This window comes from Suricata suricatta, chromosome 4, assembly GCF_006229205.1.
Source record: "Suricata suricatta isolate VVHF042 chromosome 4, meerkat_22Aug2017_6uvM2_HiC, whole genome shotgun sequence".
In the NCBI taxonomy this organism is placed as follows: domain Eukaryota; kingdom Metazoa; phylum Chordata; class Mammalia; order Carnivora; family Herpestidae; genus Suricata; species Suricata suricatta.
The window spans coordinates 78,240,742-78,260,464 of NC_043703.1; the positions used below are offsets into that span (position 1 = coordinate 78,240,742).

At 39.3% G+C, this 19,723-nt stretch overlaps 1 protein-coding gene across 1 annotated transcript in view; it reads right to left on the reverse strand.

Moving 5' to 3' along the window:
* RNF17 (ring finger protein 17) overlaps positions 1–7,677 on the reverse strand; it is a 122,730-nt gene extending 115,053 nt beyond the window's left edge. The window contains exons 1-2 of the mRNA XM_029936189.1: positions 7,548–7,677; positions 5,380–5,474 (exon numbers count right to left, since the gene is read on the reverse strand). Coding sequence (XP_029792049.1) covers positions 5,380–5,474; positions 7,548–7,677 — 225 coding nt within the window. The remainder of the gene's footprint in view (positions 1–5,379; positions 5,475–7,547) is intronic.
* Between the last annotated feature and the right edge of the window lie 12,046 nt (positions 7,678–19,723).

The window sequence follows — 19,723 nt, forward strand, 5'->3', positions numbered from 1 at the left end:
GAGCCTAAATGTCCATCACCTGACGAATGGATCAAGAAGATGTGGTATATATTCATGATGGAGTACTACATGGCAATGAGAGGGAATGACATATGGCCTTTTGTAGGAAAGTGGATGGACCTTGAGGGTGTCATGCTGAGCGAAGTAAGCCAGGCAGAGAAGGACAGAAACCATATGTTTGCACTCATAGGTCTAGCAGAAAAACAGGAGAGACCTAATGGAGAACCAGGGGGAGCGGAAGAGGGACAGAGAGTTTGGGAGAGAGAGGGACGCAAAACTTGAGAGACTATTGAATGCTGAAAATGAACTGAGAGTTGAAGGGGAAGGGGGAGGGGGGAAAAGAGGTGGTGGTGATGGTGGAGGGCACTTAAGGGGAAGAGCACTGGGTGTTATATGGAAAACAATATGACAATAAAATATTATGAAAAAAACCATAATTATCACAGATTTTTTTAGTTTCAAATTTTATTTAGATTCTATTTAAAATATGGTGTAATATTGGCTTCAGGTATAGAATTTAGTGATTTATCACTTACATACAACACCCAGTACCCATCACCCATTTAACCCATCCTCCTACACACTTCCCCTCCAGCAACCCTGTTTGTTCTCTATTTGTGGTGAGTTTTTTGGTTTGTTTTTATTATCTATAAACGAAAAACTACAGTCAAATTTAGCCAGTGTTTCTTTTATAGTTTCTGCTTTCAGTGATAGGTTTTAACAAGGCTTCCCCATCCAAGATCATACTTTTTCTAGTTTAAATGTTTAATTTGCATGTTAACGTTTCCAATCCACATGGGACTGGTAATATATATTATCTACTGATCAGATAACTCATCCTTCCCTTCTCACACAGTATATTTTTGGACTCTGGTCCAATAGATCAATACAATGTCAGTATTTCTGGAAGGATACCTAAGTTTAATCCTATGAACAAAATCTGCCATCCTGTTGTGCAAAATGCTAACGAAGTAACCATTAATATCAATCCAAAGCACAGAACCAATGTTATCAAAAACCATACAAGTATGAAAGATAAAAACAGGTAGATAAGGGTGCCTGGGTGGCTCGGTCAGTGGAACGTCCAGCTCTTGATTTTGGCTCAGGTTATGATCCCAAGGCCATGGGATGGAGCCCCATATTGGGCTCTGTGCTGAGTAAGTAGCTTAAGATTCTCTCTTTCCCTTTGCCCCTCTCCCCCACTCTTTCTCTCTCTTAAAAAAAAAATACTGGTAGATAAATCCATATTCACCCAAACTTGGAAATAAGAACACAAGTATATCTATTAATCCTGAATAGAATCATTTTAGGCTTAAATACCTAGACCTTCAACATTAAAGATAAATTATAAATATAAGCTTAATGTGAATATAGTTATTCAACCATTTATTTCTAGAAAAGAAAACATATATAAAAATAATAAATGACTTTCCTGAAATATTCTATAAATTCAGTCTTTTTACTAATTTAAACTAGTTCATTCTCTTATTCAAAGTAACATTAGATATAAGCAAAAATCTAAATTTTAGAAACTAATAAAAGAGTGGTAACAATTCCAGGAAGGTTTCTTGAAGGGACTCCCTTAAGTAAGGATCAGCTTTAGTGCATTTGGAGGATCTGACTATAGTCCCTTTGTCAATTCTCTGGGCACAAAGGGAGAAAGAGGGAGGATATAACAGATCTCTCAAAAAGAACTACTTAATTTATACAAAGTAGATTTATCATAACTCTAAAATCAAAACTAGATTTGTAAATGTACCATAAACATTTGTATAGATGTTATTCAAAATAATAGAAGTATGATGATTTAAGACCACTAAGCATGAAACTGTTTGCCAAAAACCGGAAAGGTTACAGTTCTAATAAAAGTGTCTGTTTTTTTGAGTATTAGAACAGGATGGGTATAAGCAGACACAGCTGTTTATTCTCTTTCCCTTATTCTTCACCCACCACAAGTCTGAATCTGTCAGGGATCTTCCATTACAGCCACAGGAACTAGGCTCCCCTTTTATTTTTTATTTTAAAAAATTTTTTTTTCTTTTTCTTTTTGAGAGGCAGAGAGAGTGTGAGCAGGGGAGGGTCAGAGAGAGAGGGAGACACAGAACCCTGAAACAGGCTCCAGGATCCAAGCTAGCTGTCAGCATAGAGCCCGACACGGGGCTCGAACCCATGAACCGTGAAATCGTGACCTGAGCCGAAGCCAGACGCTTAACTGACTGAGCCACTCAGGCGCCCCCAGGCTCTCCTATTAAACTATGTAGTAAAGCCACATCTGAGTAACCCAATGTCAAAAAAACAGCTAAAAGAAAGGAATTTCCCACAATAAAGGTCTAATTTGCAAAGTATGTAATTCTAAAATAGTCATCTTTTAATATGTAACTTTTAACATGTAAATGTTTCCTTTTTAATGCAAACCTTCACGAATTTATATGTTTTTTCTTACCATGTTTAACCTACAAACCAATTAATCCACACCTAAATAATCATGGGTTGATGATAACAGTTATTTTAAGGGTCTTGAAGCCTGCAGAGAACTTTTACATAACTCAAATTTGACTTACAAACAATCCTATAAGAAAAGTAGGCATCATTTCCACCTCATGAATGAGGAAACTCAGGCTTTGTGTGACAGAACTATGACTGCATTCCAGGTCTTCTACCTCTATATTGTTTGTCTAACAGAAAACAGTGGATACAGATCCTCATCATCTGATATCTCAAGTGGAACATTAAGAATTTAGAGATTAAAGGGTGCCTGGGTGGCTCAGCTGATGAAGCGTCTGACTTTGGCTCAGGTCATGATCTCAAGATTCAGAAGTTCAAGCCCTGCATCAGGCTCTGCACTGACCATACTGACCTTGTGGAGCCTGCTTGGAATTCTCTCTCTGCCTCTCTCTCTCTCTCTCTCTGCCCCTCCCCTGCTCATGCTTTCTTTCTCAAAAAAAAAAAAAAAAAAGTAAACCTAAAAAAAAGAATTTACAGATTAAAAGACAATTTTCCAAGGACATACTATATAAATTGAACAACATTTGCAGCAAATGTAAAGGATATTCATGAAATTTTACTTTAAATCCCTGATGTGTTCTCATTATTATGGGTCTATAGATTTTCTCCTAGTGCAACTGTAATTTTTTAGTGCCTCTGAAGTTAACTTTACGCAACTGTTTTGCATCTCTTTTTAAACTATGGCATCTCTACCAATGTAAATTTGATGACACACAAAGACTGAGGGTCAGGGAGAGTTCAAAATTTGCTTGCATGGTATTGGTGTGGTAAAGAAAGGTAGAGACTTGAAAAAAATATATTTCACTAAAAAATAAGGAATAAGACCATATACAAAAATAAATTCAAGATGGATAAAAGACCTAAATGTGAGACAGGAAATCATCAAAATCCTAGAGGAGAACACAGGCAGCAACCTCTCTGACTTTGGCCGCAGCAACTTCTTACCAGATATGTCGCCAGATGTGAGGGAAACAAAAGCAAAAATAAACTATTGGGACTTCATCAAAATAAAAAGCTTCTGGAGAGTGAAGGAAACAATCTACAAAACTAAAGGGTAGCATACAGAATAGAGAAGATATTTGCAAATGACATTATCTGATAATGGGTTAGTATCCAAAATCAGTAAAGAACTTATCAAACTCAACACCCATAAAACAAATAATCCAGCTAAGAAATGGGAAGAAGATATGAATAAACACTTTTCCAAGAAAAATTTCTGGATGGCCAACAGACACATGAAGAGATGCTCAACATCACTCATCATCAGGGAAATGCAATTCAAAACCACAATGAGATACCATCGCACACCTGTCAGAATGGCTAAAATAACAACACAAGAAACAACAGATGTTGGCAAGGAAGCAGAGAAAGGAGAGCCCTCTTGCACTGTTGGGTGTGAATGCAAACTGGTGCAGTCACTCTGGAGAACAGTATGGAGGCTCCTCAAAAAGTTAAAAATAGAACTACTCTAGGATCCAGCAATTGTACTACTAGGTATTTACCCAAAGGATATAAAAATACAGATTTGAAGGGACACATGCACCTCTATGTTTACAGCAGTACTATCAACAACAGCCAAGCCCGAATGTCCACTGACTAATGAATGGATGAAAATGATGATGATGTGTGTGTATGTATGTTAAAGGATATTCTTATGGAATATCACTCAGCCAACAAAAAGAATGAAATCTTGCCATATGCAACGATACAGATGGAGCTACGTGAATGATGCTAAGTGAAATAAGTCAGAGAACGACAAATACCACGTGATTTCACTCATGTGGAATTTAAGAAACAGAACAGGTAAACATATGGGATGGGGGAAAAGAGACAGGGAAACATACCATGAGAGATTCTTAGAGAACTGATGGTTGATGGAGGGAGGTGGATGGGACTGGGGCTGGGGCTAGGGCTGGGGCTGGGGCTGGGGCTGGGGCTGGGGCTGGGGCTGGTGATGGCGATGATGAGGGGCTTGATGGGGAATGGGTATTAGGGAAGGCACTTGTTATGATGAGCACTGGGTGTTGTATGTAATTGATGATTCACTGAATTCTACTCCTGAAGCCAATATTACACTGCATGTTAACTAAAATTTAAATAAAAAATTGAAAAAATAAACAGAAATGAAGATCATTGGAAACAGTAAAAATGAGGGTAACATAAAAAATTTTTTAAAAATAGGGATGCCTGGGTGACTTGGTCAGTGAAGTTTCTGACATCAACTCAGGTCATGATCTCACAGTTTGCAAGTTCTAGTCCCCATATTGGGCTCTGTGCTAATAACTTCGAGCTCAGAGCTGGAACCTGCTTTGGATTCTGTCTCTCCCTCTCTCTGCCCCTCCCCCAATCATGCTCTGTCTCTCTCTCTCTCTCTCTCAAAAATGAATAAACATTAAAAACGTAAAAAAATAAAAATAAATAAAAAGAGGCAATTTTCCACAGAAGTCTCCAAAGGGGCACCTGCGTAGCTCAGTTAAGCATCTGACTCTTGATCTTTGCTCACGTCATAATACCAAGATCATGGGACTGAGCCTCTCACACTGGGCTCCATGCTTAGTGTCAAGCCTTAAAATTCTTTTTCTCTCTCCCCTTGCCTGTTCCCCCCACCTGCATACTTGCTCTAAAATTAAAAAAAAATAATAATAATTTTTAAAAAGAGTCCAAGTATATAGGCTGATTAATGTAGAACTTTGTTTTTTCTCAAACATTCTGAACTATAAAATGAATAAAAAAAGCGTTATCTTTTTAAGCTTCTTAAGACTCAGCAGCAAAAATTCAAAATTTTAGGTTCTATCTAAAAGCATGTTTTCTCTAACATTTTTATCTTCAACAGTAGGTTGTAGTATATTGACTATGAAAGGCAATAAAACTTACCTCACAATCAGGGCATAAAATTGTGTTGTATTCTTCAGGTACTAACAAGCACAGTTCACAAAAAGCATGTCCACATTGAAGTTCATGGTGGTGACCTATTGATGAAATTCTGCTATGAATTAAACTTTCTACAGTTTGTTAGCTTTGAACGTGCAGCATTAATCAGAGGGAAAAGTCTTTTAAAGGGGACTCTTACATGGGAAAAGATATCAAGTTTCATTAGAAATGTAAAATGTATTAAACAAAATGCAGGAGAAGCTATTAAGTCTGAAGGAGGGGAAAAAATCAGATTGAAAACCAAGCAGGGCTATGTAACATTGTTTGTGTTAATTTAGTTTCTGGTACCTAGACTACGTGGAATTTGCTATTATCTCTGACATACTTCATTTGATCTTTGTATGTATCACAGCCAAATACGCTTGGGAAGGTTACATTCAATTTAGAAATGGATACACCTTTTGGTGATCTGGCTAAATGGTATAATCCAGACTCTAGCCTAATTCTGTTTCCAAGTCCAATATTCTTTCTACTTGATCCCATTGCCTCTACTAATTTATATTTCCAATCCTGTGAAGAGAACAGGGAGGGCAGAGAGGAGACACTAGCAAGACCTCTCTCTTACAGTGATTGAAGATACTGGACAGAAGCCAGATGCTACTGCAGTCATACACACATGATCTACATAAAGATAATTTCACAAACCTAGCATTTATGAAAGGAAATACCATAACCTTGAGTGAAAACCTAGTATCAAGATTTTAATGCTCTAAATAGAATTTGATGTGTATCATAATAAACATATTTGTTTTAGCTATGTCACTTCAAAAAGTTGTCATTTTAAAACACTTTGCAAGAAAAAAGGAAAAGCACTAGATAAAAATCAGTTCTCTTTTATTGCCAATAGTGTTCTATTTATAAGGACATTCTTTTGATAAAAAAGCTTTAGTTTTCAAGCCAAGTGAAATATCTGAAACTTGCTATGACCAACTAAATTTTATAGCTCTATCTAAATTTCAGAGATAATTTTACCAAAGAAATCAAAACTGTTTAACTGTTCTATCCTTATACAAATTTTCTGATGTTGTACCAGTGTAATCTGTGATACATCATAGCTTACAAAGCACTTTCACAATTTTATATGCCTAATACCACCTAGTGTATTTCCGAGCATTGTGATACAAATATTTGGAACCACGAGTGATTTTAAAAGGTCGTGTTCTTAAACTTTATCTGGTAATACTGATTTGATTCAAATAATGGAGATTTTCTATGTGACAGCAGTGATAAAAAGAGTAGGAGAAACTTGGCTTTCCACCTTAAAACACAACTAACCAACTTTTTCTACACAGGTTCACATCTCTTAAAAAGAGTCTGTCTTGCAGGAACTGAGAAAATTAACGACTTTCACTCTGAAAGGACAAACATTAAACAAGTCACTAACATTAACATTAAACAAGACTTGAAATTCAACAACTCCTAGAGACTGCACTCCAAGGCATTTTAAATTAAAGTAACTTGAATGTATTTTCGCTGGAGTAGATTCTGAATCAATAGAAGTGCAGTGGATTTCCCCCCTTGATGTATAAAGGAAATCACAGGATGCACAAAAGGAGTGAACTGTTTCCCAAAATGCCTTAAGCCAAACTGGGCAATAATGCTTCCCTCCCAATCCCAAATATCTGTTCCTTAATCCGGGAACATTTTATAGTGGTCTACTTGTTACCCTCCTGCAACAAAATCTACACAAGCAAATCCCATTTCGTTACTTCTAGATCACAAGACCATGGGCTAAAATTTTAGATCTACTCTTTCATGAGTTTTTGAACTAACGCTCAAAAAAGCTCGCACACCATTCTCTAATAGAATCGGTGAAAAAGTGCGAGAAGCAGGTGCCAGATGGAAAAGGCTTTGGAGAAAGGACGAAGCCATCGGTGCCCCAGGATGGCTCTGCTGCCCCGAGGACGCGCTGCGGGAAGGCAGGGAGGCCTATGACCCAGTTTTCATGTCCAACTTGCTGTAACTGAACAGCCCCCCGCACCCTCCCCCTCCAGCCAGCCCACCCGGCTCCCAGGTCTCGGGACAGGCCTCGCTCTCCGTCCCCTGGCCCGGCAACCTGCCAAGGACACAGCCTGTGGAGGACAGACGGGGAGGGCCCCAGGGCTCCTCACCAGAATGTCCGGACACCCTTCTTCCACACTGAGTGCACTTAATCTCGGCAGCGCCCCGCGGCCGACTGTTCCTCCCCATCTGCCGGCAAGAAGACAGGCTGAAACAAGCCGTTGAAAGTTCTGCCGCCATCACCACCCCCTTCTGGATCCGAGGGCCGGTACCACGTGCCGGTCCGGCGTCCCTTGCGGCAGCGACCAATCCTCAGAGGCAGGCGGCTCCTGATAGCCAATCAAAGAGTTTTGCTCGCCCCCTCCGTTTGCCCTGCGGGGGCGTCCTTCCAGGTGCAGCAGTGGCTGTTTTCGATTTTGACCTGGGCGGGTTCATTGTGAGAAAGGACGCCACCAGGCGGGCAGAGAAGGATCATTTATTTTCAAATTTTTACCCAAAGCCCAGGGCCTTAGCACTCTTACTATATTCAAATTCAGATATTGCGTATTGTTACATTGTTGTCGACTTTACAGGTAGAAAACAATTTTCTGTGTTGAAGACCTTCTTCCCTGAATGTATTAGGTCTACAGGCCCAAAACCTGTGTGCTGGGGATGTGGGGGGCTAATAGTAGCCTTAGTGGAGAACCTATCAGTAGCTACCAGTCAGGAGAGTCCATTAACAACTTCAAACTAAAGTCTGATCATCTTTAATAGTTGATGATTGATGAACCTAATGGTATACAAGGCACTACTGGGAGCAGTTGGGGATGCTAACAATTTGTAAATTTGAGAGGTTCTTGTTTGAGAGGTATGTAGCCCTCTAGCTCTAAAACTGGTAACTTCTGCTGGGGTAGCTTGTGTTAAGGGCCACAGGAGATTAGAGACCATAAGAATTACCGCATTCTGAAGAGATGATGTCAGTATGACCCCAAGTGGAATGAAAAGCCTTCCTAGAGGATATGTGGGTTTGCATTAGACCTTAAAACTTGGGTAGGACTTTAAGGAGTAAACAGGAAATCAGGCATTCCAGGGAGAAAGAATGGCATAAGCAAAGGAAAGTGGGAAATGCAGTGTCCTCTCTGGAATTTAATTTGCAGGCCATTAAGTCAGAGCATTAATTTCCTTAAAGTGAGCTTTTTGGAGAAGGTATATTGGGGTTGAATTTTGGAGTCTTGAATATTGGGCTAAGGAGTTTGGACTTTACCTTTTAAGCAGTAGAGTGCTGGTGAAGTTTTGAGAGCAGGGCTGAAGTAATCTGGTAGCACTGGGGTAGGTATATTGTGGAGGAAGTACCTAGAGATGGCAGAGTGCCTTCAGAGGTTAAGAATAACTGCCTGCATACATTTCTTGTTTCCCCTCTTCATTAAAAAAATAGAAACAGGGGCGCCTGGGTGGCTCAATCAGTTAAGTGTCCAGCTTCGGCTCAGGTCATGGTCTCACCATTTGTGGGTTTGAGTCCTGTGTCAGGCTCTGTGCTGACAGCTAGCTCAGAGCCTGGAGCCTGCTTCAGATTCTCTCTCTGACCCTCCTGTGCTCACACTGTCTCTCTCTGTCCCTCAAAAATAAATAAAAAACATTAAAAATTTTTAAATAAAAATAAAAAATAGAAACAAATATTATGTTCAGCCATTTATCTCTCTGAATATTTTTTCTTCCTTGTTATTTTTTTTCCCCTCTGGAACTCCCATTAGACAAGCAAATAGTGCCTTTTCAGTCTATACCTTTCTTAACCTCACTTTCATATTTTCCATTTCTTTATCTCTCTGTGCTGCATTCTGGGACTTTTTTTTCAGATATATATCCCAGTTAATCAATTCTCTCTTCAGCTGGACCCAATCTGCTACTTAACATGACCACTGAGTTTTAAATTTTCAGAGACTATTTTACTCAATTCTAGATATTCTTTTTTTTTTTATTTAACATTTTTTAATGTTTTATTTATTTTTGATACAGAGAGAGACAGAGCATGAGAAGGGGAGGGGCAGAGAGAGGAGGAGACACAGAACCGGAAGCAGGCTCCAGGCTCTGAGCTAGCTGTCAGCACAGAGCCTGATGCGGGGCTTGAACCCACGAACGTGAGATCTGACCTGAGCCGAAGCCGGAGGCCTAACCGACTGAGCCACCCAGGCGCCCCATAGATATTCTTTTTTTTTTTTTTTAAATTTCAAATTTTGCCTGATCTTTTTGGAAAGTATTATGTTCTTTTCTCATGTTTTTTTATTCCATATTTTATTACTTTAATATTTTAAGCACACTTATTTCTTTTTTTTTTATTCTTGAGAGGTCTAAATATGCAATTTATTATTTTTACCAATTCTCATTCATGGTGATTTGTTTCTTCATATGTTTTATGATTTTAGATTTAAAATTCATGTTTGAAAATGTTTTCTGTGGGAATCTTGTAAGGCCTGTATTAAGGATAGATTTCCCCAGATTTCATTTTTCCTTCCATTAGGCACCCCAATGAATGATGAATCTAGGACCACTTTAACTTAATGTCTTGGCTTGTGTTTTTATAAACTACTCTGATAGCATATTTCAAATCCCAAGTTTACCTGAAAGTACATAGGTTTTCTAGGTGATGGGGGGAGATATTTCCCCCCCAAAGGTATACAGGATCAACAGAATTCTTTGCCTTTTAGTTTACCTGTTCACTCCTGCCATCAGCCATCAGTGTGCTATGCAAATCGTTAGATTAGCAGCTGTTTTATTTATTTATTTATTTATTTATTTATTTATTTATTTATTTATTTTTGGCCAATTCCATGGCTGTGCCATGGTATCTCCTTGTGGCCTTAATCACATTTCTCTGCTGACTAATGAGTTTTCATGTTTATTAGTCATTTAGACTTTAATATTTTTTTTTGTCTTTTGGGTTGTCTCTTAATTGATTTATAGCAATTCTTTATTCTAGATTCCATTGGAAATACCTTTTCCTAGGCTATGATTTGTTTTGGGGTGTGTGTGTGTGTCTGTGTTTTACTTTATGATATCTCTTTTTGCCCAAAAGTGTTTTATTTTACAATGGAATTTTCATTAAGGTTTGTAATTTGTGAGTATTGTTTTAAAATCTTTCCCCAAGCTAACTATTCATTGTATTCAGTATCTTCCACAAGCTTTATTACCTTCCCTTCTATTTTATAATTAAGCTTTGTTGTAATTGGTATTTGCAGAGGAGTGGGAGAAAGTGAGGTGCAAAGGAAACATGAGAAACCAGTAATTTGGATGGGCAAGGTCATGAACCTTGATTTACTCGTTACATATGTGTCTCTATATATACACCACTGGTGTAGTGCCATCTCAGAACACAGATACAGAGATAGATATTCCACATTTTATTATGATTTTTAAAAGTATCAAGTATATTTTAACTTTGGTTCTACTTTTGTCTTATTAAAACATTGGATTTAACATTTTTTCTAGATTCTCTGAAAGTATCAGGTTGTCATTAAAATAATTTATTATACAACATTTGCAGAGCCTCATACACTGTATGTACTCAATAGAAATGTAGTTAAATGCTCACATGGCGTCAGAACGTAAGATGGCAGTAGGGAGGTGGCACAGACATACCATGGCGTGACATGGCCTCAAAATGCACTAGATGGCACCAGGCCCATAACAAACAGCATTTGCAGTTTGATTCCTACTTGCCTCTGCCTTTTCTGTCCTAAAGCACTTCTATCAGAGGTGTGTGGTGAAAAGGTATAAGTTGTCTTCTATGTGCGGCCGGAGGAGGAAGAATACCCACCTCTTCCAGGAAGTGACTCTGGATTTTTTTCTTAGATATTTCAGGGCAGTGGAACAGGAAGGACCTTTAAAGATTGCTACTTAACCCTCCACATTTGGGATGGGGAAGCCAATGCTCAGAACCACTCTTTCTTGGGTAAAGTTAGAGTTCTGGTGTTCTGGTGTCTGGACCATGCTCCTATATTTTACTACACCAATTTCAACTCCCACTTCCAGAAGACTTTGCTTTGGGGAACTGTAACAGAGATGAACTGGATAGATATGAAATTGTGGGTTAAAGGAAAGATGACAGTTGCTGCTCCAGGCTAGATTTGGGGACCTTTCATAGGGATCAGCAAAATTCAACCTGACTCGGAAGAGTTAGTGGACAAGATGCAGACTACAGTGTCCTTTCTTGAGAAATAGCTCCAAGAAGAGTTCTGGAGTCCTAGAAATTGGGAGAAACCTGAAGGGCCTGTGGAAATGTACTCCTGTGAGCTTTCTTATAGGGCAGCAGGATGCTAGCATCTGCCACTGTTCCTCCTATGCTCTGTTCAGGACTCCACTCATTAATTGGGAGAGTTTTCCATATGCGTTTGTCAGTTTCCTAACTGAATTGGGTGAGGGCTACATACCTCTAGCCTAAACTTAGCCAGCAGAAGGTAATTAGTGATTCCCAGACTTTGGTGTGCTTAAGAATCCCTTGAAAACGTTATGAGAATGCAGAGTCCCAAGCCCTAGAAGGTTCTGATTTAGGAGGGTGAGGTGAAGCTCACTGAGAGACAGATTGCCTTAACATAGTTGAAGTTTCTTCTGACTACTCAGTGGCTTATGTACATTTCCATAGTTTCATCCCTTCTAAGACCTACATTCCTTGCTATCTATATCATTTTTATTTCTTTCAGGAACATAAAGCTATAGACACTGAGGGAGAAGCAACACCCATGTTCAGAGTGACTTGATTTGTTTATATTTGAGGCAAGTTGTTATTTTTAATTTATTTTTTAAGTACACTCCACGCCCAGCAAGAAGCCCAATGTGGGGCTTGAACTCAGGACCTTGAGATCAAGACCTGAGCTGAGATTAAGAGTCAGATGCTTAACCGACTGAGCCACCCAGGAACCCTGAGGCAAGTTGTTATGATTAGAAAATCTCCAAGGGACAGTCAGCCCAAGCTTGGCTCTGCATCTACTCTGTGGAGAGGTAGATGAAGGGAACTGTATCTGCAGATAACTTTCATTAGAAAAATACACGACCTGTTGTGTCAGACGGTAATAGTTGCTGGTTGTGTATGCTATGCTGTTACCTGAAAGGCAATCCTGCCCCTGGAGCCCTTCCTCAGGAGCTCTGGCCAGAGTGGTGGGTAGGCACACACTTGCAGCTTCTGCTCTTTACCTTTCCAAACCCTTACCTGCCCATTTCTTATGGACAGTAGGTTCTCCATCCCTCCTCTCCTATGTTACAAGAGAATGAAAACATTTCACACAAAGCTTGAGAAGCAGAGTCACTTCTCCAGGTTCATGTTGTATTGCTGGGTGTTATATGGCTGCCATTTCCTGTTCTAAATGCCATCCTTACTCTCCATATTTGAGTCAGATATGTCTTTAATGCAGTTCACAACACTGAATATGATTCTCACACATGGTATCAGTGTTGACAGTAGCTTCAGGGAAGAGATGAAGACATAAATGAAGGAGTGTTTAAGCTCACTGTGGTAAAAGGGGATCTGAGAATTATGGAAAATTGCAGTGGAGGTGTAGCCCGAGTCACCACATGGTCATGCTTACCACCGTTTTCTCGCTGGGGTATTTAGTTCTCAGCCTCCTGTTTCCTGTCAGTGGTCCTCCTCTTATCTCCTCTCACCCCCTCACTTTTTATCTTAAAGGCAAATAAAACCCACATCAGAATTGACAGGAGTTCTTGGAACCCAGTAACTCATTCCTATGTTCACTGGCCTATCTCATTTTAGTGAAAACAGTATATTAAATGCTGCAGTTCATCATTTTGTTTTTACATAAAGCTGCTCTCAAATCCCCAATGCCTCCTTCAACCATTCCCCACCAGGACTGAACACAGGTGGCAGATTCCCACCAGCACCAAGATCTCTGTGGTTTTTCTGTACCATCCATTTTAGCAGTTAATTATGCTCTCTTTTTATCTTGTTTTCTGTTATTTTAATTCCAGTATAGTTAACACAGTGTTATATTACTTTCAGGTGTTTAGTATAGTGATTCAACAATTCCATACATCCCTAGGTGCTCATCAGGACAAGTACATTCCTTAATTCCCATCACCTATTTCACCCATCCCCCATCCACCTTCCCTCTGGTAACCATCAGTTTGTTCCCTATAGTTAATAGTGTGTCTCTTGCCTTGTCTTTCTCTCTTTTTCTTTTGCTCATTTCTTTTGTTTCTTAAATTCTACATATGAGTGAAATTATTTGGTATTTGTCTTTCCCTAGCTGACTTATTTTGCTTAGCATTATCTCTCTAGCTCTGTCCATGTTGTTGCAAATGACAAGATTTCATTATTTTTTATAGCTGAATAATATTCCATCATGGACATGGGTTCTGCAGAAGTTACAATTCTAGTAGTAATGATTTTCATAAAAAACTTAGCTATAGGCACTCATGTTGTCATAGGTATTTTTTTTTTTTACAAAACCTCAGGTCTAGCCTTAAGGGAGCGACCTTTAACAAAGAGGCAAACAGCATTGTTTAGTAAATGTCGTTTTTTATGAGTAACAGTCATTAGGCTGTTTATAATTCTAAGAGAAAGTTCCCAGAAAAACAGGATTCTCAGGAGACATAATGCCTGCTCTCACTGTCCCAAAGATGATTGATACATTTATTGCAGTAGTGACTTTTACAAAGGCATCCAGGCCCAAAAGGTAGTCAGTTATCAGTTAACTGCTCAGCTATGAGGAAATTTATATGTTGCTTGCCTTAGTCGCATTAGGGTATATCTAGTTTACTTATCTTTTCCCTGACCAGGTGCAATCATGCCTCAGGGACAGGGCAGGGGGACAAGCCGTTCCTCACACTAATCAGTAAAGCACTCTGAGGTTGGGTGCCTAAGCAGAAATGAAAGTTTCAAGAGGGTAGATTTTGGGAGCTACCTGCGGGCAAGAGACCATGCAAACTTGCCGTACCCTCACCAGGAATTTTCACTGTACCAGTGGGTTCAAATAGCTCCCAACAGTCAATAGTGCAAGAGGGTTCCTTTTTTTCCACATCCTTGCCAACACCCGTTGTTTCTGGTGTTGTTGATTTTAGCCTTTGTGACAGGTGTGAGGTGATATCTCATTGTAGTTGTGATTTGCATTTCCTTGATGATTAGTGACATTGAGGTCTGTTGGCCATCTGAACGTCTTTGGAGAAATGTCTATTTTATGTTCTCTTTTCTTATCAGTCTTTAATTGTTTCACATGGATTGGTCTTGCTTTTTGAGGCAGATTGCATTTTCCTAAAGATGGCTCCCATATTATCCCCTGCAAGGTACTGTTGACACCCTTCCTGTTAGTGGTCATCGGTGAGAAAGGTGATACAAAACAAAGCTGGAGAGGTGGACAAAGGCAGATCATATGGAACATTATAGGCTATGCTAAAACTTTGGATTTTATTAAGCAGGGGAATGATATGATCAAAGTGTTTTATCTCATGTTGTGGAGAGCAGTTGGTAGCAATAGGTAGAAGAGCTTTAGTTGTTTTGAGCTCCAGAATAAGGAGCTGTTCTCCTCACAGACTGGAGATTCTCCTACCAAGGATATTGCTTACCAAGGAAATAAGGAAGGAAATGGGTCTGTGCACCATTGAAGCAGAGCAGTATAGTAGGGAGGCTTGAGTTGGCCAAAGGGCTATAAGGACACATTACCTATGGACCTTAGAACAAGTGATGTTACCTTTCCAAGCCTCTTTTCCTCATCTGCAAAATGGGCATGATAATAGTCACTGCCTTGTAGAGCTGCTTACAGAGTTTGCTGAGATCATGCATGCAGAGCACTCCCGCAGTGTCTGATACACAGTGGGCACATGAACTAAAATGGACCCTCGTTGACTCCCAACCTGCTCAGTTTCCGTTCTAGTCCCTTCTATCTTTCAAGAATTTTGAATGATCAATTCACTGGGGTCATGAAAAATACTCCATACCAGGAGGCAGATAAACTCAGTTTTGTCATTGATTATCTGTGTGACATTAGACAAGTGAATCTCTTTGAGATTCATTCTCCTTACCTGTAAAATGCCCAGATGATTTCTCAGATTTATTACAAGAATGAAGGTGTGAAAGGGCTTTGAAACAGTCCACTGTTAACAAGTGTCAGGTATTAATGCTGTTCTTAAATAACATTTGACCTCCCATGTTCCTGGAGATGTTAATGAGTGGAAAGAATTTGGGGCTGTGGCCAAGGGCAGCATATACTTGAAAAAGATGAGTGTGTGATGGAAACTACAGCAGTCTTCTCATTATGCTTTGTGCCCTAAAGTCCGGTGGCCAGACTGCATTAGCATTCACATTGCAGGAGTGAGACATGGCAAGTGAGCTCTCCATCAGTTGACAGTTTTTCCAGGTCTACTCTTTGGTTGCACCCGAAATTACCTTTCAGAGGTTGGTCCAGATGAAGCATGAGGGGTCCTGAAGAGGACTGGCTGCAGTGCTTTGTGGTCCAGACCTAATTCTTAGAGCTGTGGTTTTTCTTCCTATAAAATATAAACATAGTAGTCAACCTACTTCCCCCATTTAATGCCCACCAACACTACAAAACTAAATGAAATTGTAAAAGTTGTGTAAGACTATTCATGTATTTTTGAGGTTTTATTTTTTATGTTAATACATAAAAACCACTATGGAAATTATTCTTGGAATGTGCATTCTCTTCAAGTAAAGAAACTGAAATATCCTTGGATTTCACAGGCATTGACTTATCCCTTATTTATGAGAGACAGTATCACACAGTGGCTAAGAGCACAGACTGTGGAGTCAGACTGGTTGCATCTGATTCCTGGCTCTGCTACTTAAAGCTAATCACGTGGGCAATATACTGGGCAATGTGCTACTCTCTCTGAGGCTCTGTTTTCCCATCTGCAAAATGGGATAACAATAGTACCTCCCTCTCAAGGTTGTTGGGAGGATTAATTGAGTTAACATATATAAAAGTGCTTAGAACAGTGTCTGGCAAATGATAAGCACTAAATAAAACCCTGTCTGTCATCAGTGCCTAGCACAGTTTTCAGCATCATGTAGGGCTTCTAGAACTGTGTTGTCTGCAATGTTGTTTCTTTTCTTTTCTTTTCAAATGTAGTTTTAGGTTTACAATAAAATTAAGATAAATATAGAAAGATTCCCCATGTATCTCCCCCACACACCCATAGCTTCCTCCATTATCAACATCATTCACCAGAATAGTACATTTTTAACCATGAACAGACCTACACTGACACATTATAATCACCCAAAGGTCAAAGTTAACCATAGACTTCACTCTTGGTATTATACATTCAGTGGATTTAGACCAATGCATAATGATATATATAACCATCATATCATAAAATATTGTCAATATCCTTAAACATCCTTTGCCTATTCATCTCTTCTCCCCTTCCCCAACCACTAGCAACCACCGATATTTTTGCTGTCTCCACCATTTTGCCTTTTCCAGAATGTCATATAGTTGGAACCATATAGTCTCTGTAATCTCAGATTAGCTTTTTTCACTTAGTAATAGGCACTTAACGTTTCTTCTACATATTTTCATGGCTTGATAGCTCATTTCTTATTAGCACTGAATACTATCAATTGTCAGGAGGGACCACAGTTTATTTATCCATTCATCTACTGAAGAACATCTTGGTTGCTTCCAAGTTCTGGCATTTATGGATAAAGCTGCTATAAACAGCTATGTCCAGGTTTTTGTATGGACATAGGTTTTCAACTCCTTTGGGTGAATACCAAAGAGCATGACTGCTGAGTCATATAGTAAAGGTGTGTTTATTTTTTGAGAAACTGCCAAACTGTCTTCCAAAGTGGCTGTACCATTTTGCATTCCCACCAGCAGTGAAGGAGAGTTCCTGTTGCTCCACACCCTCGCCAGCATTGGTGTTATCAGTGTTTTGAATTTTAGTCATTGTAATACGTGTGTAGTGGTATCTTATTGTTGTTTTAATTTGCATTTCCCTGATGACATGTTATATGGAGCATCTTTTCATGTGTTTATTTGATATCTGTGTATCTTCTTTGGTGAGGTGTCTGTGTCTTTGGCTCATTTTTTAATTGGATTGTTTCTTATTATTGTATTTTAATAGTTCTTCGTTTATGTGGGTAAGAGTCCTTGATCAGATGCGTCCCTGTTGTTTCTTCATGTTTGCCCTCCTTGTTCCACTGAGCTAATTTGACTCAGACAGACCCCCTGGATTAAGGAGTCAGACTCCTTCTTTTTGATGTTTGCTGACAGCTTTTAAACATCACTCATCTCTTCTTTCTGTCCCACATCTGGAAAAGATAAGAAGAAAGCCTGGGTGTTTTCTCTTTTGGAACTCTCAACCCATTCCCAGCCCTACCATAGTAAAATCCTAAGCTTTCCTTTTACTGTTTTCACAAGCCATTTTTAGACCTGCATGGAAGCAGAAAGTCTCATTATGTGAGTAATAAATTTTTCCATACCCTCTTGGTATATGTATAGAATCAACAGTTTTGACATCACCAAATTTTGGGTGGGGTCCATTCTGTTTGATCGGAGTAGCTACAACACCCTCTGTCCAATAATGCACTTTGTGAAATGGTCAATTACTGTTCTGAAAGAGCTGGCTGAATAATATATAAATAGAATGGCTGCTACTTTTTGGAGAATTCAGATGAGTCAGAAGGTTGAAATAGTACAAATTTGCCCTGTTATCCCTAATCTGTCACTTTTAGGTGATAAACTACTACTGCATTTTGGAGACAAACAGGACACATACTGAGGAGTTAACCATTTTGGAGATAGTCTAAGTATTTGGTTTTAGTCTCTGAAGATTGGAGCATCTTTCTGGACTGGCCTGCATGGAAACTGTTTGAACAGTTGGTGGTTAAAAGAGGCACCTTTCTCCTGAGAAGGCCCTATATTCTGTTCTTATTTGACCCCAGCTGCTAAGTAGGGCAAGGTTGCTGGTTCTGAACATAAGTCCTTATTTCAGGAATTTATTAAGAGGCCAGATCCTCAGATCTCCTATGGAAAATGTTCAATAACATTAGGAATGTGTTACTGCACACTTGATAAAATGTGGTTTAAACAAGTACTGATATCTCTTTCCTCAAGTCATCCTTCTGAGATGGAGAGAGGTTATGATTACTGCTCTCTTACATTTGAGGGAATCATAGTCTAGAGCAGTTAAATGAGTTGTCCATGAATGTGTTTGGATGGGGAGTCCTGGGCTGCAGACCTGTGCTTTTCCTGCCAGGTCTCACCACCTAATGCACAGGGTGACCATGTGTCCTGGTTAGCCAAGGACACCCTTGTTTGTGCCTCTTAGCTCAACACAGGTATTAGTAGTACTTCATTTTACTTTCATAAGTGTCCCAGTTTGAGTGATAAATTAGATGGTTACCCTCCTAATAAAGAAGATCCTAGGGTATTTTTAGGTGACTAACAGTCTGCAGTGATTTGTATTAGTGCTTATTATTGTTCTTATTAGACTCAGATCATATTAATTTGGGGAAACTGATACTTTGCAAAGATCATTGGAGGATTTCAGAAAACCTCCCTGGCCTTCTTCCCCTTGCTTCAGGGCTGCACTTTGAGTGTAATGTAACTCTTGTCAAGGTTGTTGAAGGACTTCCTTATTTAGCAGATCTAAACTAACACTGCCTTTTTAGTAGCTTCTCGAGAGAACAGAATTGGAAAAACCCTGCCTCTGGTCATATGTGTGTGCATACATTCTCACAGAAGTGATCATCCCAGCTTGGAAGTATTTTCTTCAGAGAGGTAATCTCTAAGCTAATGGAAAGCTGTGATAATGGTCATCATGAGAGTGACATTGATAATAGTAGCTACCGATTACTGAGTGCTTACTATGTGCAATGCACAATACTTATCACTTTATGTGTGTTAACTCTTCTGATCTTTACAACAATTATATTAGGTCAGATGATATTACTATCACTATTTTACAGATGAGCAAACTGAAGTACAGAAAGAGAAAGTTATTTGTACAAAGCTTTACAGCTAAATAAATTCAAACTGCATAGGTAAGGAAACAGCCCTGGCAGCTGACAGTTAGGTCACAATGTTCCCAACTGAGCATAAACAATTCTCATAGACTGTAAACAAGACTCAGATACATCCATTCTGTGTTCAAGGTGGAATGGGGATAAAAATACAACTACTTGGTTCATGTCTGAACCTAGAAAGAGACTAGAAATAAATATGGCTCTTTTCCAGCTAATGTGAGTTTCTTTATCCATGACAGCTTTTATCCCCTTTAATTCTCCCACCTCCTGGATAAAAATTACCAAGATACCCAACCACCAATTTGCCCTAATTTC